The 26,884-nt window shown below is 42.6% G+C and overlaps 1 protein-coding gene across 1 annotated transcript in view; it reads left to right on the plus strand.

The window, feature by feature from the left end:
* MAST3 (microtubule associated serine/threonine kinase 3) overlaps positions 1–26,884 on the plus strand; it is a 311,223-nt gene that overhangs the window by 187,290 nt on the left and 97,049 nt on the right. The window contains exons 4-8 of the mRNA XM_075862996.1: positions 100–188; positions 3,139–3,211; positions 13,412–13,432; positions 13,537–13,615; positions 15,706–15,863. Coding sequence (XP_075719111.1) covers positions 100–188; positions 3,139–3,211; positions 13,412–13,432; positions 13,537–13,615; positions 15,706–15,863 — 420 coding nt within the window. The remainder of the gene's footprint in view (positions 1–99; positions 189–3,138; positions 3,212–13,411; positions 13,433–13,536; positions 13,616–15,705; positions 15,864–26,884) is intronic.

A 26,884-nucleotide genomic window follows, 5' to 3' on the forward strand; every position in this document is an offset into this window, starting at 1 on the left:
GACTTGTCAATCTCCCACCTCTTATCTCTGCTTGTATTTATCTTTTAGTAACACAGTATTTGGATTTTAATAAAATAACAATGTTTGTTCTGTTCTTAGCTGTAGAAGCAGCAACAGAAAGAGTTTGGTGGTGGGATCGCCTTCACCCACACTGTCCCGTCCATTATCACCGCTTTCTGTACCAACAGGTTAGTTCTGGCAATTATACAATGTACTTTGGCTGTCTGTTTTTCATTAAATATTTATGTTGTGTTTATGGGACTATGTACAGTAGCCACATCTACTATTCCTAAAATCAGCAGGTTACCTGAGATAAATGTGACTAATAATTGCTGAAGCATACATTCATAATTTAGTGAAAAACTTCCAATAGTGAATTATTTCTCTATTCGGGAGGGATACGGAGTCCTAGGGCCTACTTATGCTCCCAGGAACTGTATATTTTTACAGGAATTTCAGGGCAAAGTCACCGTTTGCTATGGTTTGATTTTTCACATTTGTCTAAATGTGGTTAGTGCATTCAGGAGAAGCAGATCTAATCGTAGGTTGTACATGCAAACCTGTTCAGTAGTCAGTCTTGTGCAGGACCATAAGGGTATATTCACACGCAAACGCAAAATCCGTCTGAAATTAGAGCTGTTTTCAGGCGAAAACAGCTCCTGAATTTCAGACGTTTTTGCAAGTACTCACGTTTTTCGTGGCGTCCATTACGGACGTAATTGGAGCTGTTCTTCATTGGAGTCAATGGAAAAACGGCTCCAAAAACGTCCCAAGAAGTGTCCTGCACTTCTTTGACGTGGGTGTAATTTTACGCGCCATCTTTTGACAGCGACGCGTAAAATTACACCTCGTCTGAACAGAACATCGTAAAACCCATTGCAAGCAATGGGCAGATGTTTGCTTCTTTTCAGGCTTAATTCGAGGTGTAAAACGCCTCCATTAAGTCTGAAAATAGGTCGTGTTCACATACCCTAACTGTCCTAGGTAAAAGAAATCCGGAATCTTTTAGTGTTTGAAGGAATGCGTACAGTACTTAAAGAGGCTCTGTCACCAGATTTTGCAACCCCTATCTGCTATTGCAGCAGATCGGCGCTGCAATGTAGATTACAGTAACGTTTTTATTTTTAAAAAACGAGCATTTTTGGCCAAGTTATGACCATTTTTGTAGTTATGCAAATGAGGCTCATAGTCGATCTTACCTGCAAACGCTGATGCTGCTGCAGAATCAACTGTAGCCTCTGGTGCCGATGTGGCCGTCACGATGCAGGACCTGTGAGTGACGTCACAGATCTGCACTGTCACAAGCTGGGCGTTCTGAAGAGAAGAGGATGTTACTTCTCTTCAGAGCGCCCAGCTAGTGAAAGTATTAAAAACGCCCCGATGTACGCACATAATACACACCCACTTGGACTTTTACTTTTAAACACACCCACTTGGACTTTTGCAAGCCTAATTTGCATAACTACAAAAATAGTCATAACTTGGCCAAAAATGCTCGTTTTTTAAAAATAAAAACGTTACTGTAATCTACATTGCAGCGCCTATCTGCTGCAATAGCAGATAGGGGTTGCCAAATCTGGTGACAGAGCCTCTTTAAAGGATTTTTCCAGCAAGGGACTTATAATTGATCATCTAGACTTCCATTTCTGACCAGGCAGCTAATGTCGTATGGCTTATCAAATACAATCATATTTATGAGCCCAGAAGATTGTCTAGATTGATATACTGCTTCAAAACCCATCAGCTGGGTAAGCAGGACAAGGCCAGTAGGGTATTCCGCTTCTCAACATAACATAAATGTTTCCATTCACTAACAAGCAGAGATCTTGGAAATGGTAAGGAATTGAAATGCAAATTACATCGATCTGTTCACACCAGAGTGCCGAACGTATTGTCGCAACGTATGCAACTGTATGTCTTACACTTGCATACATCGCCTATTGACTCACCTTGTAAATCTGCAATGTTTTTAAAAACATTTTCTTTGTTCGATCCCGCTGTATTGAAAAGTGACGTTTTTTAAGCTTTTAAAATACAGTGCTATAAAAGGTATGGCAAAAAAGACACACTTTTGGAATGTGTCTGGCCCATAAAAGTCTATGGGTTTTTTCCTAGCATATATGCTGAACTTGCACCACAATTGTGGTATGAACACATATGTGGTCCGTGGTTTTCACGCACCCATAGACTTCAGTGGGCGACTATATGGGTGAAAACGCACCAATATAGGACATGCAGTGAGTTTCAAGCAACGGACATCCGCTGCGTGAATGGCCCCATTGAATTGCGTGGGTCCATGTGCTGTGAGGGATTTCAACGCACAGCACAGGGACGAGGATTACGCTCGTCTGAGCCCTTACGGTATGTTCACACGGCCTATTTTCAGACGTTTTTCGGGTCGTAAACGCCCCGAAATAAGGCTGAAAATACATGGGCTGAACGCCACCAAACATCTGCCCGTTCATTTCAATGGGAAAAACGACGTTCCGTTCCCACGGGGCAGTTTTTTACACTGCTGTTTTTAAAAACGGCGCGTAAAAAAAACACCCCGTAAAAAAGAAGTGCATGTCACTTCTTGAGCTGTTTATGGAGCCGTTTTTCATTGGGTCAATAGAAAAACTGCTCCAAAAACGACCGTAAAAAAAAACGCTTGATGCATAAAAAACTGCTGTAAATCAGAGGCGGTATTCCCTTGAAAACCGCTCCGTATTTTACAGCCGTTTTTATAGGCGTAACTATATCGCTAGTGCAGTGTAAATGAATGGAGAGGAGTGCATGATGCTGATTGGTCAGCGTCATACACTCTGTAAAACGCCCACTTGGTCTAACGTAAAAACACGCCCACTTGGGCATTAAGAAACTCATTAGCATAAAGCTAAAAATCGCTCATAAAGTGGTTTAAAATAGATAGTTTTTCTAAATAAAAAGCATTACTGTCACTTACATTACAGCGCTGATCACATTATATAGGAGACAGGGCACTTATAATGTGGTGACAGAGCCTCTTTAAGAGTGTGAACATACCCTTACACGGCACATGTTTTTAAGAGTGCTGATGACTGCTATATAGCTCGTATATTACGTTATTCAATTGTATGTGATAGTCGTCATGTTTGCTCATTTGTTTTCTTTTGATAGCAGGAAACAGTCCCCTGGATAGCCCAAGAAACTTCTCCACTAGTGCATCTGTTAACTTCCCCTTTGCTCGCAAGTAGGTATTCTTTTATATTAAATGTGTTCATTGAAAGATCATTTCAAAAATGTGCAATATCATTGATTTTTTTTTTTTTATCGGCGGTAAATAAGTACTGTAAATATAGTTGCAAAGTCCTTGAGCGGTCTTCAGCAAATCTTGCATCGGAATATACACTGTGTGCACAATTATTAGGCAAGTTGTATTTTTGAGGATTAATTTTATTATTGAACAACTACAGTGCTGTCGGTCCAAATCCAAAGTGTTAATAAACCTCAAACCTGAATATTTACGAAAGGAAATGTGAGGTTTTGGCTTTCTAAGGAGAATATTTGTGTGCATAATTATTGGGAACTATTAGGGTCAGTTCACACTAGGGATGCATCGAAACTTCGATACTGTGCATCCCCAAACGGTTCGATACCGTTGTTTCATGTATTTCGATATTAAGCTGTGCGGCCGCACAGCTCACTATAGTAACACATGAATGTATGAGAGCGGGGCTGCGGCTGTGTAATACAGTCATTGCCCCGCTCCTGAGTCCTGACAAGTGCGCGCGGTCAGGATGATGCGATGCGGCCAGCACTGCACTAATGAGCGGCGGCGCTGAAGACCGAACATGGCGGCCGAACTGCAAAACACCCCCATGTTCTGTCTTCGGTGCTTGAGCCGCTGCTCGTTAGTCCAGCGCCGGCCGCATTACATCATGCTGACCGCGTGCGCACTTATGTCAGGAGCGGGGCAATGGCTGTATTACACAGCCGCAGCCCCGCTCTATAACGGCGGAGATTAGAGAAACCTCTCATCTCCGCCGTTATTCCCCTGAATGCTGCGATCAAAGCTAACTGCAGCATTCAGGAGAAAATGGGCAGGGGGGATGCCCCTGGATCGCGTCACAGGGAATTCCTGTGACGCGATCGAGGGTCATACCATATAAGGGCAGACAGCCCAGGGTCTATTGAAGGACCCCAGGGCTGTATTACCATATTTCCTGTTAGGGCATACTTGGGTATGTCAGAACAGCTGCCTGTGTACTAAACATACACAGGCTAATGTACCGGCATATATCTGATATATGTCAGTACATTAAAGTTTAAAGATAAAGTAAAAACAAAGTAATATTAAATTTAAAAAAATACACATTCACCTTTTTATACAATAAACATTACAATAAGTCTCAATACATAAAATATACACACATTCAGTATTGGCACGGCCGTAATAACCTGCACAACAATTTTTTTTGTGTCCTTTATGATGTGTACGCTGTAAGAAAATAAAAATAAAAACTTCTTTCACTTATTAATGTAAGACTCGAGGTGTGATGAATTTAACCTCCAAGTGCCCCACATTAATAATTAACCCCATCATGTACCTCACACATTAACCCATTATGACTGAGAAACATGATGGGGTTAATTACTATTAGTGTGTGGCACATGGAGGTTAAATTCAGCATCACACCACGCGCCTCACATCAGAAAATGGGAGAACTTTTTTTTTTTATTACCGTTGGCAAAGTATTGTTTTGGTATCGAAATCGCAATACTACACAAAGTATCGGTATCGAAGTCCAAATTCTGGTATCGTGACATCCCTAGTTCACACATTGCAGAAAATTGCAGGAAATACAGTAGCAGCACATTGGATGTGATAAAACAAATTCATCCACACGCTGCGTAAATACTGACCGGAAAAAACACTCAGAAATTGACCTGCGGTAAGGAATTTTGTTCCCCAGCATGTCAATTGTATTTGCGTAAATGCTGCTTATTTGTTGCAGGTTTTTCCTATGGAATTCTATGGGGAAGTAAAATAGCAGTTGTTTTTTTTGCGGCGTGTTCGCAGTGATTCTGTCGCAAAAAAATGCAACTCGGACAAAAAATAAATCATCCCAGGAAACCTCATCCCAGGAGGCCGGCCTACTAGCAAGCCGGCGAAGTGCTTCAGTTTTCTGGAGTAGATATTCCGGGGAAAAACTGCACCACGGTTTAATGCGTTTTTTCATCCGGAATTCTCTGCGGCGCACAGGGCTGATACGCTGTGAATCCGCCACCTGTGAACTCTGCCTAAGTGTGCATAATTATTATGTAACTAAATCAAAATGGAAAATTCTCTCATCTCACTTGTTTTCATCTGTTAACCCCTTAATGACCGCCGATTAGCCTGGGCTTTATTCTGATGCAATAGCCTTTTCACGGCGCTGCATCAGAATAAAGTAAACTGAGCAGGGAGCCCTTAAATCTCCATGTTCTCAGCTGCCAGAGGCAGCTGAGGGCTGGGGACATCCCTGCTCGAACATGTGAGATCGATATTCGTATCGATCTCACCCGTTGAACCCCTCAGATGCGGTGCTCAATAGCGTGCGCTGCATCGGAGTGGTTTTGGAGAGAGGGAGGGAGCTCCCTCTCATCCCACCGGCACCCAGCGATAAGATCGCCGAATGTCTGTCTCCGATGGCAACCGGGGGCCCAATAAAGGCCCCCAGGTCTGCCTGTAGCGAATGCCTGCTAGATCATGCCGCAGGCAATACAAAAGTATTGCAGTGTATTATAAAAGCGATCGGATGATCGCATATTAAAGTCCCCTAGTGGGACTAGTAAAAAAGTTGAATGAAGTTAATAAAAAAAAAATTGAAAAAAAATAAATTAACCCACTTTTTCCCCTTACAAAATGCTTTACTATTAAAAAACCACAATAAAGCAAAAAAAGTTACACATATTTGGTATTGCCGTGTCCGCAACGACCCCGACTATAAGGCTATGTTCACACGGGGTCTTTTGCCGAGTTTTTTGACGCGGAAACCGCGTCGCAAAACTCGGCAGAAACGGCCCGAGAACGCCTCCCATTGATTTCAATGGGAGGCGTCGGCGTCTTTTTCCCGCGAGCAGTAAAACTGCCTCGCGGGAAAAAGAAGCGACATGCCCTATCTTCGGGCGCTTCCGCGTCCGACCTCCCATTGACTTCAATGGGAGGCAGGAGAAAGCGTGTTTTATGCCCGCGGCGCTCAATGGCCGCGGGCGAAAAACGGCGCGATAATTGCTATTCACACGGAGTATTTTGGGGGAGGAATATCTGCCTCAAAATTCCGTTTGGAGCTTTGAGGCAGATATTCCTCCCCCAAAATACTCCGTGTGAACATAGCCTAAAGCTGTTAGTTTATCTAACCCGCACGGTGAACGCCATAAAAAAGAAAATAAAAAACAATGGAAAAATTAATTTTTTCTGTTAATCCTGACTTAAAAAAAGTGACAAAAAGTGATCAGAAAGTCGCATCTACTCTCAAATGGTACCAATAAAAACTACAAGTCGTCCCGCCAACAAAAAGCCCTCATACAACTTCATCGGCGGAACAATAGAAAAAGTTATGGCTCTTTAAATATGGAGACACAAAAACAAACAAATTTGAAAAAAAAAGTGTTTTTACTGTGTAAGTAGTAAAACATACAAAATCTATACAAATTTGGTATCTTTGAAATCGTAACAACCTGTTGAATAAAGTTGTGTTATTTATGCCACACGGTAAACGACGTAGATTTAGGACGCAAAAATAGAGTGGCGAAATTCAGGTTTTCTTTTATTTCACTCCCCCCCCCCCCCCCCCCGAAAAAAAGTTAATGAATAAATTATATGTACCCCAAAATGATGCTATTAAAAAGTACAACTTGTCCCGCAAAAAACAAGACCTTATACAGCTATGTCGACGCAAAAATAAAAAAGTTATAGCTCTTCGAATGTGACGATGGAAAAACGTAAAAAATGGCTTGGTCATTAGGGCCCAGAATGCAAGCAGGGGGAAAGTGAGAATAATAAACAAACTGCTGAAAATTGATGAACATTTCTGACTTTTCCACACACAAAAATATCAGTGACCAATATAGCCCCGCTTCTTTTCAATAAGATTCATACTGAGTTTTTTGCGGGCTGAAAATTCTGCCTCAAAATTCTGTTTGGAATTTTGAGGCAGATTTTTATCTGCCTGCATGCCGTTTGCCGCATTTTTCGCTCGCGCCTATTGAGTTCCACGGGCAAAAACGCAGCAAAATACGCTTTCTCTGCCTCCCATTGATATCAATGGGAGGTCAGAGGCGTAAACGCCCGAAAATAGGGCATGTCGCTTCTTTTTACCGCGAGCGGTTTTTACTGTGAGCGGTAAAAAAACGCGGCCGCCTCCCATTGAATTCAATGGGAGTCATTTTCGGAAGTTTTTGGTGCGGTATCCGCGTCAAAAAAGTGTAATAAAACTCCGTGTGAAGGGCCTAAGCCTTCCATCCATTGAGTCTGTCAATTTCTTAATCTGTTGATGATCAACTTTTTGTGCAGCATCAACCACAGCCTCCCAGCCACTGTTCAGAGAGGTGTACTGTTCTCCTTCACCGTAAATTTGCCCTTTTAAGAAGAGCCCAGAAGTTCTCAATAGAGTTTGGGTCAGATGAGGAAGGAGCCATGTCATTATTCTTTCATCTTTATGGCCTTTACTGGCTAGCCATGCAGTGGAGTACTTAGATGCATGCGATGGAGCATTGTCCTGCATAAAAATCACGGTTATCTTGAAAGATGCAGACCTTTTTCTGTACCTGCTTGATGAAAGTGTCTTCTAAAAAGTGGCAGTAGGTTTGGGAGTTTTATTTTTAATCCATCTTCAGAACGAAAAGGTCCATCTAGCTTATTTTTTAATAATACCAGCCCACAGCCGTACTCCACCTTGCTGGCGTTTGAGACTAAGTGGAGCCCTGTGCCGTTACTAATCCAGCCACTGGCCCATCCATCTGGACCAGTCAAGAGTCGCTCTCATCTCATCCGTCATCATTTCTTGGCCCAGTCTTGAAGTTTCAACTTATGTATTTTGTTCAGTGGTGGTCGGGTTCCTTACATTGGCCATCTCTCTGAGCACTGAACACCTTGTACTTCTGGGCACTCCAGGGAGGTTGCATTCCAGGAATATGATAGCACTGGAGGATAGTGGGTTCCTGGTCGCTTCACGTTTCATTCTTCTAAAATCTTTGGAAGTTAATTTGCGTTTTTTTTTCCTCAGCATGTGTCTTGCGCCCTTATTGACTATTTGCAACAAAATGTATATCTAAGCAATTTCATGAGTGCTGCATACCTCTGAAAGACTTTTTTAACGAATTTTGACTTGTCATAGCCTGTTAAATCTCTATTTTGGCCCATTTTGCCGGAGGAAAGTAACCTTCCTAATAATTCTGCACACCTTGATATAGGATCTCCTTAGGCCGCACCCTAACTCATTACACGAATACACATCACTTGATATGCTTGAAGTCAATAAGCAGTCTACAGCTTGCAGTTGGAAAATATGCATAAAAATTATGGATATGGTCAAAATACTCACTTGCCTACTCACTTGCCTAATAATTGTGCACACAGTGTAGTACTAACAATGAAGATGACCTTAGAACAAATCTGCAGAGTTTTTTTTGCGCAAACATTGACCTGCCCTGCGGACTTTAACCCCTTCGTGACGTACTATTCCGTCATGCTGACTGCACCGTTCGCGCTCAGTGACCGAATAGTACGTCACGGGGAAAATGCATCGCTATTTTCCACCGGCGCGTTCTCGAGCTGTGACAGGCCCCGCCTCCTCGATCGCCGCTATTGGTCAGTAAGTGACTGTCTAATAGCGGTGATAGGTCTATTCACTTCCTCTCCCTGACATCACATCCTGCTGCAACCGCCCTGAACGCCTCGTTTGGAGATAACGAGGCGTTCAGAGCAGTTGTGAGAAGAGAGAGAGAGAAGAGCGAAGTGCAAAAAAAAAGTCACTTTTTTTTTTTTCTATTTCCCGCCTCCCCCATCCACTACCCACACCTGTACCCTCCCTCTTTTTTTGTTCCCCCCACAACGTTTTTGGTCCGTGATCTCCTATCACTGACAACACTTCTTAGTCTTCAGGACCAATTTCTTGGTCCCTGGGGATTATTTTTTTTTCTTTTCTTTTTTTTCTTTATAAAATATATAAAACAAAAAAAAAAATGTTGTTTTTTTTTTTAAAAAACAAAATTAGTTTAGACAATTTAACTGGTTAGTTTAGTATTAGGGTTAGTTAGTGTCAGGGAGGTGTCGGGCAACCCCCAAAAACCGTAGTTCGGTATAGCGTCAGGGAATTAAGTGTCCGGAATCCGTCCCCGTAGTTAAATCTAGCGTTAGGGGTCCATCACCGTAGTTCGGTTTAGCGTCAGGGAAGCTTGGAATAATCAATCGAGTTAGGTTTAGTGTCAGGGAATAGTAGCCATAGTTATATTTAGTCTCAGAGAAGTTCAAATAAAATCTAGTTAGGTTTAGTGTTAGGAACCCTCTCCCTAGTTAAGTTTAGTCTCAGGGAAGCCCACTCGTTCTATAAAAACACAAATTTTTTTGGGCTAGTTTAGGTAGCAGCCTATTGCTCCTAGTTAGGGAAGCAATCAAACATGTCCCAACGGACATTTAGTGCCGAAGAGGCATATTCATTTCTTGCCTCCGATACAGAGTCTTCGGATGGTGAGACCCCAGTTTTGACCGTTTGTACAAACTGAGACCCCTATTAGACCATTTCAGTGCCCGATTTGCCCAAGCACACATCCCAGAGAAGTGTAGAGGCGCGTGGTGTGATGATGAATTTAACCTCAACGTGCCTCACATTAATAGTAATTAACCCCATCATGTTTCTCAGTCATAATGGGTTAATATGTAAGGTACATGATGGGGTTAATTACTATTAGTGTAAGGCACGTGGAGGTTAAATTCATCACACCTCGTGCCCCACAATAAGTGATAGAAGTTTGTTTTTTTCTGTTTTTTTTACAGCGCACACATCATAAATGATGCAAAAAAATTGTTGTGCTGGTTATTACGGCCGCGCCAATACTGAATTTGTGAATATTTTATGCATTGAGACTTATTGTAATGTTTATTGTAAAAAAGGTGTATGTGTATTTTTTTAATATTTAACATTACTTTGTTTTTACTTTATTTTTTAAACTTTAGTGTGTGTGTGTGTGTGTGTGTGTGTGTGTGTGTGTGTGTGTGTGTGTGTATATATCAGGACACTAGCCTGTGCACTGATAGTACACAGGCAGTTGTTAGGACATACCTAAGTATGTCCTAACAGGAAATATGGTAGGACAGCCCTGGGTCCTTCAATGGACCCTGGGCTGTCTGCCCATATATGGTATGTCCCTCAATCGTGTCACAGGAATTCAGTTTTACTTACCCTGATGCACTCTGCACAGCTTATCGCCCTCAACTTTCCGTTCTGAGCCCTGCTGTGTGCCCAGGCAGCTGTTAACAGCAACTTGTAGGGAATTGCCATACCCGGGAGAACCCACATTACAGTTTATGGGGTGTATGTCTCCGGTGGCACATGCTGGGCACAAAACAATCTCAGAATCGCTTGGATAGGTTTAAGCATTCCGAAGTTAGTACCACATAAAGTGAAATATCTCAAATTTTAAAAATGGGCTCTGAGCCTTAAGGCCAAAACAAGGCTGCGTCCTTAAGGGGTTAAAATCCGCAGCATGTCTATTTCTGCTACAGATGTTACACGTTCAGATTTTGCAGAGTATTCTCTGTAAATATTTCCACTAGCTGTATTGCACGAGTAAGCTAAGTTCCAATATCTGTTTCTGGGACTCCTGTATTGGTGGTGTTTTTATTTTATTTTTTTGGGAACTGTTTGTTTTCACCTGTTGCACAAGCTTTTATATGTTTAGCTTGTATCATTATGTGGAAAAATGTTTAACACCTCTAGCAAAGATACAATGGAAAAAAATAAAATAAAAAATAAAGCGTTTGATGTCGACCGGTCGGCCAGTCGGTCTGTGTCGGCCGGTCCATACATAGCATTCAGCCATAACATTAAAACCACTGAAAATGGGCAAGTGTAGGGATCTCTGCGACTTTGACAAAGCCAAATTGAGATGGCTAGACAACGAAGTCCAAGCATCTCCTCCAAAACGGCAGGTCTTGTGGGGTATTTCCAGTATGCAGTGGCTAGTATCTACCCAAAGTGGTCCAAGCAAGGACAATCCGTTAACCCACAACCGGGTCATCGGTGCCCAAGTCTCATTAATGTGTGTGGGGAGTGAGGACTAGCGTGTCTGGTCAAAGTCCACAGTAGAGCCCTTGTAGCCCATACTGCAGAAAAAAGTTATTGCTGTCTATGTCAGAACACACATCGCAGCTTGCTACATTTGGGGCTGTGTAACGGCAGACCAGTCAGAGTGCCCATGCTGGCTTCTGTCATCACCAAAAGTGCCTACAATGGGCACGTGAGCATTAGAACTGGACCATGGAGCAATGGAAGAATGTGGCCGTGTTTGATGAATCACATTTTTATCTTACATCATGTGGATGGCCGGGTGTGTGTGTGTCACCTGGAGAAGAGATGGCACCAGTATGCACTATAGGAAGAAGTCATGTTGGCGGAGGCAATGTGATTCTCTGGACAATGTTATGCTGGGAAACCTTGGGTACTGGTATTCATCTGGATGTCACTTTGACATGTACCGCATATAAACATTGTTGCAGACCAAGTACATCCCTTCATGGCAACAGTATTCCCTAATAACCGGAATGGTTTGGGGATCATGACCGTTTTTTAAGAAATTTACTTGGCCTCCAAATTCCCTAGATAGCAATCGGATCAAGCATCTGTGGTATGTGCTGGAAAAACAAGTCTGATTTGAACTTGAATGAGTTAAGAGATCTGCTACTAATGTTGTGGACTCCATTCCTTGACAGGTCAGAGCTGTTTTGGCGGCAGAAGGGGGGCCTACACCATATTAGCCAGGTGGTTTTTATGTTCTGGATGTATGGCTGAAATTTAAATAAATAAATAAATAAATATATATATATATATATATATATATATATAATATATATACATACATACATACATACATACATACATACACACATACACACATATATAAAAAAAATTGATAGACATGTTAACGATAAGCAGATGCTAAAAAAAATATACTAAACATCTTGATTTGTTTAGTATCGAGTATGAGCACCACACGCAGTAATAGATGCACATACACTCCTTGGCATTCTATCATTGAGGCAATTAATGGTTGTCTGAAGAATATTATGCTACGCTGTTTGCACTTTAAAATGCAAATCCTCAAGATTGGCTGATGGCCGCTCCCTGTGCAATTGCCGACCAGTGATGTCCTATGTCTGATTGATGGGAGACTAGTCCAGAGATGCTGCAGGCCGTGATAGCCCGTTTAGGCCACGCAGGCTGCTCACAGTAGCACGAGCAACATGCGGCCTGGAGTTGTCCTGTAAAAAACGACATCTGGGACACTTTGGTGAAACTGCCGTACCACTGGTTCCACAACCAAAATTATGTAACGCCATGCTGTTAGTGTACCTGAAATGAAGGCTAGAGCTGTCCGGCTACCGTACACTCTGCCACCCCACACCATAATCCCGGGAGTAGGATCGGTGTGAGGTTCCCTTGTGAAGGCCTCTTTATGGCGTTACCGACGTGGTCTCCAGACCAATCTCCAGCTATCATTGTGTCCAAAACAAAAGCGGGACTAATCACTGTAGTGGATAGACCTCCATTCCAGCCTCCCATTGTCATCTTGATGTGCACCATTATAGCCTTTGATAGCGATGGCGTGTGGTCAATGGAACACCTGTAGCTGGACGTCTGGCTCATAGCCCAATGTCATACAAATGCCTTCTGATATATATAAAATCAAAAAGTGTGTGTAGCCGTAAAAGGCTCTGTTCTTTCTGACATTATGGGTTCTGTTAAAACAGGATCCATGACTGATGACCTCTATTTTGATCCCTTTTGTGATGGATCTCATTAACTTATAATGGTTTAGCCAGGTGTGGTGTTTTTTTGTTTTCCTGGTTAGACTTTTCTATTCAGTCTGTCCGTGTCAAACCATAACTCCATTGTAAACACAACCTTACTGGGACCTTTGGACAGCTTTCTGTAGAAACTGAGATGTAAAACAGGCTCTATGGTTTTCAGTTAGTAGCAATGTGTCCTCTTTCTCCAGCTTCTAGAGCAGGGTTGCAGATGAAGACTTTATCTTTTTCACACTCTAGTATGTTTGAGTCTTTATTAAATTAGGTTGATTTATATACTTGTTTTTGTCTCCCTACCCAAGGTGTGCAGTTGTTTTTACTAATGCTATAGTCTGTTCTGATTTTCTTTCTTGTTCTGTTGCTTATATCCTTTGATGCCTGCAGTCATGGACCGCGCACTGACAGGTAATCACTGATACTTTTTAGCATGCCTGCAAGCCTGTAGAAAAAGACTATACTTTTATTATAATAACCGAGAATGTTAACCATCTAGCATAACTTGTTTTCAGAGCGGATGGGCGTAGATGGTCCTTGGCATCTCTTCCCTCTTCTGGATATGGAACTAACACACCTAGCTCAACTCTCTCGGTAAATTGTTCGCTTTATTGTACTGTATTTAGCGAAAATGTTTCTTCCCAGCACCTACAATATTATTCTGCTCATGCACATTAATAAATCATGGATATCTTCCATAATGATTGCTTTTTCCATTTGTGGAATATTCGGAATAGCATAGTATCTTTGTTGGGCAAGGGCGTTAAGGAATGGAGGAGGCGAGTGTTGCGTCAAAGGGGGACTTACACCATGTTCCCCAAGCAGCATTGGACAACTTGAGTCCTAGTAAAATTTAAAGAGGCTCTGTCACCAGATTTTGCAACCCCTAACTGCTATTGCAGCAGATAGGCCCTGCAATGTAGATTACAGTAACGTTTTTATTTTTAAAAAACGAGCATTTTTGGCCAAGTTATGACCATTTTTGTATTTATGCAAATGAGGCTTGCAAAAGTCCAAGTGGGCGTGTTTAAAGTAAAAGTCCAACTGGGCGTGTATTATGTGTGTTACATCGGGGCGTTTTTACTACTTTTACTAGCTGGGCGTTCTGACGAGAAGTATCATCCACTTCTCTTCACAACGCCCAGCTTCTGGCAGTGCAGACGCACAGCGTGTTCTCGAGAGATCACGCTGTGACGTCACTCACTTCCTGCCCCAGGTCCTGCATCGTGTCGGCACCAGAGGCTACAGTTGATTCTGCAGCAGCATCAGCGTTTGCAGGTAAGTAGCTACATCGACTTACCTGCAAACGCCGATGCTGCTGCAGAATCAACTGTAGCCTCTGGTGCCGATGTGTCCTCGCTCGTCCGACACGATGCAGGACCTGGGCAGGAAGTGAGTGACGACACAGCGTGATCTCTCGAGAACACGGTTGTGTCTGCACTGCCAGAAGCTGGGCGTTCTGAAGAGAAGTGGATGATACTTCTCGTCAGAACGCCCAGCTAGTAAAAGAAGTAAACACGCCCAGTTGGACTTTTACTTTAAACACGCCCAGTTGGACTTTTACTTTAAACACGCCCAGTTGGACTTTTACTTTAAACACGCCCAGTTGGACTTTTACTTTAAACACGCCCAGTTGGACTTTTACTTTAAACACGCCCAGTTGGACTTTTACTTTAAACACGCCCAGTTGGACTTTTACTTTAAACACGCCCAGTTGGACTTTTACTTTAAACACGCCCAGTTGGACTTTTACTTTAAACACGCCCAGTTGGACTTTTACTTTAAACACGCCCAGTTGGACTTTTACTTTAAACACGCCCAGTTGGACTTTTACTTTAAACACGCCCAGTTGGACTTTTACTTTAAACACGCCCAGTTGGACTTTTACTTTAAACACGCCCAGTTGGACTTTTACTTTAAACACGCCCAGTTGGACTTTTACTTTAAACACGCCCAGTTGGACTTTTACTTTAAACACGCCCAGTTGGACTTTTACTTTAAACACGCCCAGTTGGACTTTTACTTTAAACACGCCCAGTTGGACTTTTACTTTAAACACGCCCAGTTGGACTTTTACTTTAAACACGCCCAGTTGGACTTTTACTTTAAACACGCCCAGTTGGACTTTAGCAAGCCTCATTTGCATAAATACAAAAATGGTCATAACTTGGCCAAAAATGCTCGTTTTAAAAAAAAAAAAAAACTTTACTGTAATCTACATTGCAGCGCCGATCTGCTGCAATAGCAGATAGGGGTTGCAAAATCTGGTGACAGAGCCTCTTTAAGAGGATATACTTGGAAAAATCGCATTGGTGTTGGTGAAGAACTTAGAACTTCTGTTACTGGAAATCATACAAAATTTGTCTCTTCAAATCCGTGTAAGTGTGCTGCCAGTAACTGAAGTCTCTAATCGGTGCCAAAGAGGTAAACCTATCTCTATAGAACTATTCATAGTAGTGGTCTGACATTAAAGACTTCACTACTATGATCATCCCATAAAGGACATCAGAGAACTACGTTTTTGCCTGATTTGAAGTTCGGTATAATAAACTTAGAATAGATTAAACCCATTGACTTGTATTTTATGATGCGTTTATTAAATCTATGTGCTCCAATGCTTTAAGTTATTACACTCTTGTTTTTCATGTTCCCAGTTTTTATATATACATTTTGTTTTCCTGCAGTCTTCCTCCTCCTCCCAGGAGAGACTACACCAATTGCCATTCCAGCCTACTGCGGATGAATTGCACTTTCTCTCCAAACACTTCCGGAGCACAGAGAGCATCACTGATGAGGAGGGAAGGCGCTCCCCTTGCGTGCGCCATCGTTCCCGAAGCCTCAGGTTAGGAAAAAAGAAAGGAAAATCTAATAGAAATTGGCAGAAATTAGTCTGTGACGCGCTATATATATATGTATGTATGTATTTATTGGGTCTTTTAGTTTTATGTATTGGGTCTTTTAGTTTTATGTATTGGGTCTTTTAGTTTTATGTATTGGGTCTTTTAGTTTTATGTATTGGGTCTTTTAGTTTTATGTATTGGGTCTTTTAGTTTTATGTATTGGGTCTTTTAGTTTTATGTATTGGGTCTTTTAGCTTTATGTATTGGGTCTTTTAGTTTTATGTATTGGGTCTTTTAGTTTTATGTATTGGGTCTTTTAGTTTTATGTATTGGGTCTTTTAGTTTTATGTATTTGGTCTTTTAGTTTTGGACTATGGACCGTGCGCAATTTCCCCATTCTGTTAAATCTCTGTCAATAGGTACTGTGAGTGAACGCTTATTCAAGTCCAGCTACGTAACAAAGTTGTTTAGAGGGTACTTTTGTCTTCACTGTGTCATTTTCTGCTAGGAAACTCGTGAGCACCTGGACATTCCATATACAGGTTTAGTAATGCAAAATTCACTTAGAGCATGAGCGTTCTGCTGCTTTCTGAAACCGTTGTATGCCTCAGCAGGCCAGGAATCCTAGATTTAAATGGAACCAGTCAGCAGTTTTGAGCAGGCTTCAAAACCGCTGACAGGGTGATATAGGGAAGGGGGCATTTTAGTTTCAAAATGTATTTATTGGTATAAAAAGTAAAGTAGGAAGCATACAAACAAAAAATTTTTTTTTTAACAATCCCTGCGCAGGGGGTTAGAACGGAGATGGGCTATTACGAAAAAGGGGCAATGGTATGGAGGAAAGGGGTGGGGAGGAACATAGGAAGGAGCAATATACAGGAATATTCAAAACATAAAACAAAAGCAAGAGCCATTATATCAACATCCACAACTAGTCACTTTTACAGAAAGAACAAAGCATCCTTGTATCCATAGAGTACAATACACCTGTATAGAAAGGTATTAAAACAAAATAATTACTAAGTAATGGTATATTGGAAGTCAGGTGCATCAGAGGAGGAGAGCCATGGGTCCCAGACAGTACGATAAAGTTCAAATGAGTCGGTTCTTATAGCCTATAACTTCTCATATATAGCTATACGGTTAATTCTGCTAATAACCGCAGAAAAATTCAAACCTACAGTACGCTCCTGTGAAGCTCTGTGTATGCCAGCTGCTAGTAATATATATATATATTGAGCAAGCTTAAATTTGGAGTTGGGCATCCAGGGAAGGACAACCCCCAACAAACATGTAGGCAATAGTTTCGGGACTATAAACTGACATATGTCATAGATTAAAGTACAGGCTTCTGTCCATAAGGTTGAGACTTGGGGGCAGGACCACCATGTATGATACATAGTAGCATCAGAAGCACAGCGTCTAAAACAACCGTCCGAGACCGTGGGATAAATGGCGTGGAGGCGCGCTGGAACATAATATGCTCTATGCATAAGTTTTGTCGATGTCTCAACCAGGGAGACCTGCAAACTACCCTTGCTGATTGTGTCACAGCACGGTTTCTATTGTGCGGGAGAGAGTCTGGTGCCCATGTCCTCCTCCCATTTCAGCATATACGGAAGTTTAACATCAGGAGGTGGTGTATTAAGAACACTATACAACATAGACAATAAACCTATTCGAGAGGGTGAGTAGGGCAGTATTTTTTCTACAGTGGTGTAGGACATTTCGACCTAGGCAGGGACCAGTTGTTTTAGGAAAGAGAATATTTGGACGGCTCGATACTGTTCAGATGTGGGGGGGTTAAAGGTGGTGGTGAAATGGGCAAAAAACATCAATCGTCCTGCTTTAACAAAGTCATGTACTCAATTGAGTTGTTTAGAAGACCACCAATCGAAATTGGTGTATTACAGACCTGAGGGATACCGCGGGTTCCCAAATATAGAAGTCATCGGGGAGTGACGGGATTGGAGACCTTGTTTAAACCTGACCAGTCACCAAAGGAGTATGGAATGGTATAAGAGGAAAGAGAGAAGCTATCTACATCAGTGCTCCCCAAGAATATGGAGAAAACTGGGCTAGTTCTAAAGAGACCCAAAGTGGTGCCCTACCCGGTGGAATATGGGTTAACAATAGATGGGCCATGCTGGCTGCCTTGTAGTATTTAAACAGATTGGGTACTGAGAGACCACCAGAACTCTTACGGAGAAACCTAATACGTGTCGATATTCTGGGGCTTTTATTGTTCCAGATGAATTTAAAGATGTCCTTTTCAGGGCCTCTAGATCCCCTTTCGGGAGAGGGATGGGAAGGGTTCTAAATAAATAAAGCAGTCTGGGAAGAGTTACCATTTTTATTGTATTTAATTCTACCCACCCTGGAAAGTGGAAATTTGGCCCATTTAAGTAGGTCAGCCCGAATGACCTTAAACAACGGAGGGGAGTTACATTTATATAGGGTATCAAGGGAGGGTGTCAGGGATATACTGAAGTAGGGGAGGCTATATTTTTAAATGTTAAAACCAAAATTGGTCTCTGACTTGGATTGATTTATACGGAGACCTGGGACCACAGAGAACGAGTCAAGGACCGCCAATAAATTTGGAAGGGAAGTCAATGGCTTGGTAAGAGTGAGGATCAAGTCATCTGCAAAGAGATTTTGTTTATGTTCCCGGTTCCCAACATGTAGACTGGATATATCCGGGTTACATCTGAGTATATCGGCTAAGGGCTCCATAGCCAGTGCGAACAATGCGGGCGAGAGGGGGCAGACCTGCCTAGTGCACATTCCCCCATGTATAAGGGGAAAAGTTGGTAGTCGGTAACTTAAGGTGTGCCTCAGAGTTTTTGTAGATAGCTTTTACTGCCTGAAGAAAGGGGCCCCTTTTATCCACGCTTTCCAAGACTGTAAAGAGGTGTTCCCTTAATATCCAGAGTGAGAAGGACCATTTGGGACCTAGTGGTATTAGCTGAATGAATGATGTTAAAGAGGCTCTGTCACCACATTATAAGTGCCCTATTGTGTACATGATGTGATCGGCGCTGTAATGTAGATAACAGCAGTGTTTTTTTATTTAGAAAAACTATCTTTTTTGACGTTATGACCTATATGGCTTTATGCTAATGAGTTTCTTAATGAACAACTGGGCATGTTTTACTTTTTGGCCAAGTGGGCGTTGTACAGAGGAGTGTATGATGCTGACCAATCCGTGACCAATCCGCATCATACACTTCTCTCCATGGAGCCACATAAACCCACTATAACGTTACTGCAGTGTCATGACAATGAATATACATTACCTCCAGCCAGGACGTGATGTGTATTCAGAATCCTGTCACTTCTGTAGCGTCTCTGTGATATTTACAGCAAGGCAAGCGTAAACTGGGTGTGTTTTTACTTTTTGGCCAAGTGGGCGTTGTACAGAGGAGTGTATGACACTGGCCAATCGGCGTCATACACTTCTCCCCATTCATTTACACATCACATAGCGATATAGCTATATCGCTATGTGCAGCCACATAAACACTATAACATTACTGCAGTTTCCTGACAATGAATATACATTACCTCCAGCCAGGACGTGATGTGTATTCAGAATCCTGACACTTCGCTAATACAATCCCGACACTACAGCACAGCAAGCGTAATCTCACGAGATTACGCTGTGTACACATTCCAAACGAGATTACGCTTGCTGTGCTGTAGTGTCGGGATTGTATTCGCAAAGTGTCAGGAATCTGAATACACATCACGTCCTGGCTGGAGAAGTGTATGACACAGGTTGGTCACTGATTGGTCAGCGTCATACACTCCTCTGTACAATGCCCACTTGGCCAAAAAGTAAAACACGCCCAATTGTTCATTAAGAAACTCATTAGCATAAATCTAATATAGGTCATAACTCCGTCAAAAATGATCGTTTTTCTAAATAAAAAACACTGCTGTAATCTACATTACAGCGCCGATCACATCATGTACAATATAGGCCAATTATAATGTGGTGACAGAGCCTCTTTAAGTATTTTCCTAACCCTTATCAGGGGCTTCTCGTTCTGGGATAAAACCCACTTTGTCTTTATGAACTAGTTGAGATAGAAACGTATTACACCTCCGGGCAAGAATCAAAGTAAATATTTTGGTGTCCGTGTTGAGGAGGGAGATCAGCCTGTGAACCCATCCGGTCCCGGGGCTTTTCCTAATTTAAAATTATTTTATTGTGAATTCAATTTCCTCATTAGTAATCTGTTTTTAGTTCATCAAGGTCATTTTTGGACGGTTGCGGGAAGATTGACAGCAGCAAGAAACCGCACCGAGGTCACAGAGGGGGGAGTGGGATTAGCATATAGTGATTGGTAAAAAGAGGCAAAAGCCGCATGGATATGATTTGGATTAGAATTAGTTTGACCCCGGCGTGACTGAAATATGGAAGAGGCTCTGTCACCAGATTCTCAAATCCCTATCTCCTATTGCATGTGATTGGCGCTGCAATGTAGATAACAGTAACGTGTTTTTTTTTTAAAAAAACGTTCATTTTTTGGCCAAGTTATGAGCTATTATATATATATATATATATATATGCAAATGAGGTTAGAAATGGATAACTGGGCGTTTTTTTTTTCGTTATGTCCAACTGGGCGTGTATTGTGTTTTTAACTGGGCGTGTTTACGTGTATGACGCTGACCAATCAGTGACCAGTCAGCATCATACACTCCTCTCCATTGATTTACACAGCAGCGATGTGCAGCCACATAAACAGAGATTAACGTTAATCAAGTGTCCTGATAATGAATACACATGACCATCCAGCCTGGACGTCATGTGTATTCAGAATCCTGACACTTCTGAATCTTTTCTGTGAGATTTCCAGCAAGGGAAACGAAATCTCGTTTACCTCCGTAATCTCGCGAGATTTTGTTTACCTTGCTAGAAATCTCAAAGAAAAGAGTCAGAAATGTCCGGATTCTGAGTACACATGACGTCCAGGCTGGATTTCATGTGTATTCATTATCAGGACACTCGATTAACGTTAATCTCTGTGTATGCGGCTGCACATCGCTGCTGTGTAAATCAATGGAGATGAGTGTATGATGCTGACTGGTCACTGATTGGTCAGCGTCATACACGTAAACACGCCCAGTTAAAAACACAATACACGCCCAGTTGGACAAAACGAAAAAAAAAAACGCCCAGTTGTCCATTTCAAAGCTCATTTGCATATATATATATATATATATATATATATATATATATATATATATAAAATAGCTCATAACTTGGCAAAAAATGAACGTTTTTTAAAAAACAAAAAAAAACACGTTAATGTTATCTACATTGCAGCGCCGATCACATGCAATAGGAGATAGGGATTTGAGAATCTGGTGACAGAGCCTCTTTAACTCTTTGTCGAGCCTTTAGTTGCTGAGCCATAACTTTATCAGGTTTATTTGCCCATTTGTAGTATTTAGATTGCGTCCCTTCTCAAGTGCATTTTCCGCCCTGTGTGTTATTAACCCCTTAGAGCACCGGTACGTCCTGGTGTGGGGGATGATGTTTGGAGCGCGTTCACGCGCTGAGCGTACTCCGTATTCTGCGAGTGTTAAGCCCTGCCTGTGGTGTTATTTAATGCGCATGGTGAAGGCTGTAAAAAATAAAAATTGTAAACCGCCAAAAGTGATCAAAAACTCTTATGTACCAACAAATGTTGCCAATAAAAACTACATCTCGTCCCGCAAAAAATAAGCCCTCACACTGCTCAATGCACGGAAAAAGAAAAAAGTTACGGCTCTCAGAATGTGGTAAAACGAAACTATCATTTTTTTTTTAACAAGTTTTTGGTTTTTTATAGTAAAATCTATAAAAAAATTAAATAAATGTGATATCACCGTAATCGTATTGAGCCACAGAATAAAGTTAAGTTGTTGTTTTTACCACACGGTGAAAGACGTAAAAACGGAACCCAAAAAATAATGGAGTAATAGCAGTTTTTCCCAATTTCAACCCGCAATTTTTTTTTCAGTTTGAGTACATTATATGGTACTTTAAATGCTACCAATAGAAAGTACAACTCCTCCCGCAAAATATAAGCCCTCACACCGCTCTATTGACGGAAAAATAAAGACGTTATGGCTCTTGGAATGCAAGAAGTGAAAAATGAAAATCAAAAATCAAAAAATGTCTGTGTCCTTAAGGGGTTAACATATCAGTCTGAAGCTTCGTATCTTTAATAGCACGAATAAGATAAAAGGAGGGAGCAATCACTAAGTGGGCAAGTTTGGCTTCAAGGGCAGTCTGAGCCTGGGAGCGTTCTTTTTTTACACTTAGAAGCTAATGCTATTATCCTACCCCTTATAAATGCTTTGAGCAAGCCATACAGTACGAGAATTAACATCCGGTGTTACATTATCTTTAAAGAATCGAGCGAGTTCGGTCTGTATCTGTGACTGAAGAGAGGGGTTGGATAACGGATTCATTAAAGGGGTTGTCCAGGAAAAAAAATTCTAAAAAGTATCCCCCAGCCTTGGTTTGCCTTCCCTAATACCCCCTATTAACCTCCTAACCAGTTTCTGTTTGATCTCCGTGGTCACTGCTGCTCTTTGTTTGTTTACATGCCTTGCTTCTGGTCCTGGCTGTTTCCTGTCTTGTAACCCACCATACCCATGATACCTTGCTGCATCTGAGGAGACAGCTTGCACCCCCCCCCCACTTCCTCCAAAGCATCTCTGCTATTTGCATACTGCCGCGCCCATCTATATTCACAGGGTTCTTCCCTGCTCTAATTCCAGGCAGCTCCCTCCCTGCACACTGTCCTACACACTAGAATCATCATTATCCTTTGTGCCTCAATCTATCCCTGATCTAAGTACAGGCACCCATCTCCCTCCCCCACCCCTTTCACAGCCTGATAAATGTAAGGCTGGATTCACACGAGCATATTACGTCCGTAATGGACGGAACGTAATTCAGCCGCAAGTCCCGGACCGAACACTGCCGGGAGCCGGGCTCCTAGCATCATAGTTATGTATGACGCTAGGAGTCCCTGCCTCGCTGAGGGACAACTGTCCCGTACTGTAATCATGTTTTCAGTACGGAACAGTAGTTCCATGGAGAGGCAGGGACTCCTAGCATCGTACATAACTATGATGCTAGGAGCCCGGCTCCCTGCAGTGTGTTCGGTCCAGGAATTGCGGCCGAATTATGTTCCGTCCATTACGGACGTAATATGCTCGTGTGAATCCAGCTTAAGTCTGCCCACGCCATGTCAGACCTCTTGGTACACACAATCCAGTCAGCACATTTTCCTCACCTACTGCTGGATCTGTTCCAAGAGATCCTGTATTAGGCCCTGTTCACACTGCACTGCACTGCACGCCGTTTGCCGTGTTTTTCGCAGCATTTTTGCCCACGGCCATTGAGCTCCGCTGGCAAACACGCAGCAAAAAACACTTTCTCTGCCTCCCATTGATGTCAATGGGGGGGGGGGGGGGTCAGAGACTTAAACGCACGGAAATAGGGCATGCCGCTTCTTTTTCCCGCGAGCGGTAAAACTAGTAAAAACGCCTCCGCCTCCCATTGAAACCAATAGGAGGCGGTTTCAGCCGTTTTTTTGGCGCATTTTCCAACGCGGTTTCCTCCGTATAGGTCATCAATATCTGATCTGTCAAGGTCCGACACCCGGCACCCCGGTCAATCGGCTGTTTTGAAGACACACTTGTAGCGGCGGTTTACAGTATTAGCGCTTTCTCCCATTCAAGTGTATACTGTAATACTGTGAACCGCAACTACAAGTGTGTCCACGATTCACAGTGTGAGCAGTAAAGGAAATGGGGGGGAAGCAGCGCTCGTACGAACATTGCGGCCCCTTCAAAACAGCCGATCTGCAGGGAGACGGGCCACCACCCATCAGATATTGATGGCTTATCCTGAGGATAGGCCATCAATTTTTTTTCTCTTTCACCTATGACAGCACCCCTGGAGAGACATCCCATCCGCTGGACAGGAAACCTTAGGATATAAAAATGGACACCCCTCTCCACACACCCAGTCAGGTTTCCTGTCCTCCAGATGGAAGGATTGTCCTGAGGAAAAGCACTTCTCCTGGGGTTGCAGACCCCCTAGCAAGGTCTCACCTTATTCCACTAGGGGTGCTCTGAAAGGTATAAGTCTCCTTTTCGAGGGAGCAACCTTGAGTCTGGTACAGGTACTCCCTCCTCTCCCGGTCCATCGCTTCCCTCCTGCTGCAGCAAAAGGAGGTGGTTTAAAGAGACTCTGTCACCACATTATAAGTGCCCTATCTCCTACATAAGGAGATGGGCGCTATAATGTAGGTGACAGCAGTGCTTTTTATTTAAAAAAACGATCTTTCATTCATAATACGCCAGAACTGGAGTCCAGGATCCCCTTGTCCTCTCCCCTCCCTCCTATCCCTCCCTCTCTTGGGGCCTTTTTCTATACTTTCTCTTCCCCTGTCTAGGGTAATGTGCCTCTTCTTCTCTGTTTGAATTAAGTGGTCTCGTTGTACATTCTGTTGTTATGCCTCTAGGATTACTCATGCTACTGTTGTATACCGACCATTCTTTTTCATGTTGAGATGTGTTGCACATTATTGATTTTCCTTTTGGTGTTTTGTTTGTTTTTGCTTTGGTCCACTGACCTTGTTTGTTTTTATTTAAGGTGTGGAGGCCTTCCCTCCACTATGTTTTGTAAATTTTGTGTTCTGAAACTCAATAAAAATTTTGAATAAGAAAAAAACGATCTTTTTTCACAAAGTTAGGAGCGATTTAAGTTTATGCTAATGAGCTTTCTTAATGCCCAAGTGGACGTACTTTTACTTTCGACCAAGTGGGCGTTGTACAGAGGAGTGCATGACGCTGACCAATCGGCATCATGCACTCCTCTCCATTCATTTACACTGCACTAGCGATATAGTTATATCACTATGTGCAGCCTCATACACAAGCCCTAACATTACTAGTGTCCTGATAATGAATACACATGACCATCCAGCCTGGACGTCATGTGTACTCAGAATCCTGACACTTCTGACTCTTTTTTTGTGAGATTCCAGCAACGGATGCGAGATCTCGGAGCTAAACGAGATTTGGTGTCACTTGCCGGAATCTCACCAAAAAAGATTCAGAAGTGTCAGGATTCTGAGTACACATGACGTACAGGCTGGATTTCATGTGTATTCATTATCAGGACACTAGTAATGTTAGGGCTTGTGTATGAGGCTGCACATAGCGATATATCTATATCGCTAGTGCAGTGTAAATGAATGGAGAGGAGTGCATGATGCTGATTGGTCAGCGTCATGCACTCCTCTGTACAACGCCCACTTGGTCGAAAGTAAAAGTACGCCCACTTGGGCATTAAGAAAGCTCATTAGCATAAACTTAAATCGCTCCTAACGTTGTGAAAAAAGATTGTTTTTTTAAATAAATAGCATTACAGCGCCCATCTCCTTATATAGGAGATAGGGCACTTATGATGTGGTGACAGAGTCTCTTTAAAAGAGGCTCTGTCACCAGATTTTGCAACCCCTATCTGCTATTGCAGCAGATAGGTGCTGCAATGTAGATTACAGTAACGTTTTTATTTTTAAAAAACGAGCATTTTTGGCCAAGTTATGACCATTTTTGTATTTATGTAAATGAGGCTTTCTAAAGTACAACTGGGCGTGTTTACAGTAAAAGTACAACTGGGCGTGTATTATGTGTGTACATCGGGGCGTTTTTACTTCTTTTACTAGCTGGGCGTTAGGAATGGGAGTGTATGATGCTGACGAATCAGCATCATCCACTTCTGTTCGTTAACACCCAGCTTCTGGCAGTGCAGACCCACAGCGTGTTCTCGAGAGATCACGCTGAGACGTCACTCACTTCCTGCCCCAGGTCCTGCATCGTGTCGGCCACATTGGCACCAGAGGCTACAGTTGATTCTGCAGCAGCATCAGCGTTTGCAGGTAAGTAGCTACATCGACTTACCTGCAAACGCCGATGCTGCTGCAGAATCAACTGTAGCCTCTGGTGCCGATGTGTCCTCGCTTGTCCGACGCGATGCAGGACCTGGGGCAGGAAGTGAGTGACGTCACAGCGTGATCTCGAGAACACGCTGTGTCTGCACTGCCAGAAGCTGGGCGTTCTGAAGAGAAGTGGATGATACTTCTCGTCAGAACGCCCAGCTAGTAAAAGAAGTAAACACGCCCCGATGTAACACATACAATACACGCCCAGTTGGACTTTTACTTTAAACACGCCCAGTTGGACTTTAGCAAGCCCCACATTGTTTTAATTTTTTAACTAGTCAGGAAATATTATAAATGATATTTACATTTTATAACCTTTCCATGTGCTGGCCACTAGAGGGAGCAGTTCCCAAAATTTCAGCATGGTCACTGTGGTAAAGCAACCTCATTGATTTATGTTGCAAATTTGGGGTGGACAAACTCTCCTCTAGTGTCCTCACACAATCTCTTCCCCCCCCCCCCCTTCTTCTGGCTAGTGCCAGGAGAAGGAAGGGTTTGAATGTCTTCAAACCTCCTACACTGTGTGCCGCCATTTTCTGAGCGACTGCACAGTGCTAGGAGGATTAGATACAGGGCTCAGCAGATAGTATCACACGAACATAAATTACCTGCTCCTGCCTCCGCTGGTCTACGCTCCTCTTCCTTGTGCCTTCGCTTAGTTGAACATATGGCCGGAAGCCCCGGCCGGAACTAGTCATCTTACTGTCCGGCAGCAACTTCCGGTCCACATGAAAATGGCACCGGATTTCGCTCTACAAACAAGCTTAGTTTTGGTCTATGTGGGAGCGGCGCATGCGCCGTTCCCACACAGACGGCGCACGCAACTGAGAATGGAACGGCTCCCGTTCACATTCTCCATGGGGTTGTATGTGCCGTATAGCATCTCCGTATGTGTCGTTAATGGACACATACAGAGATGAAAAAATAAATGGCAGCCCCCATTGAGAAGTAAAAGTAAGAATACATTAAAAAGTTAAAAATGAGAACACGATTAAATA

This window comes from Rhinoderma darwinii, chromosome 1 (genome assembly GCF_050947455.1).
Source record: "Rhinoderma darwinii isolate aRhiDar2 chromosome 1, aRhiDar2.hap1, whole genome shotgun sequence".
NCBI classification, from domain to species: Eukaryota; Metazoa; Chordata; class Amphibia; order Anura; family Rhinodermatidae; genus Rhinoderma; species Rhinoderma darwinii.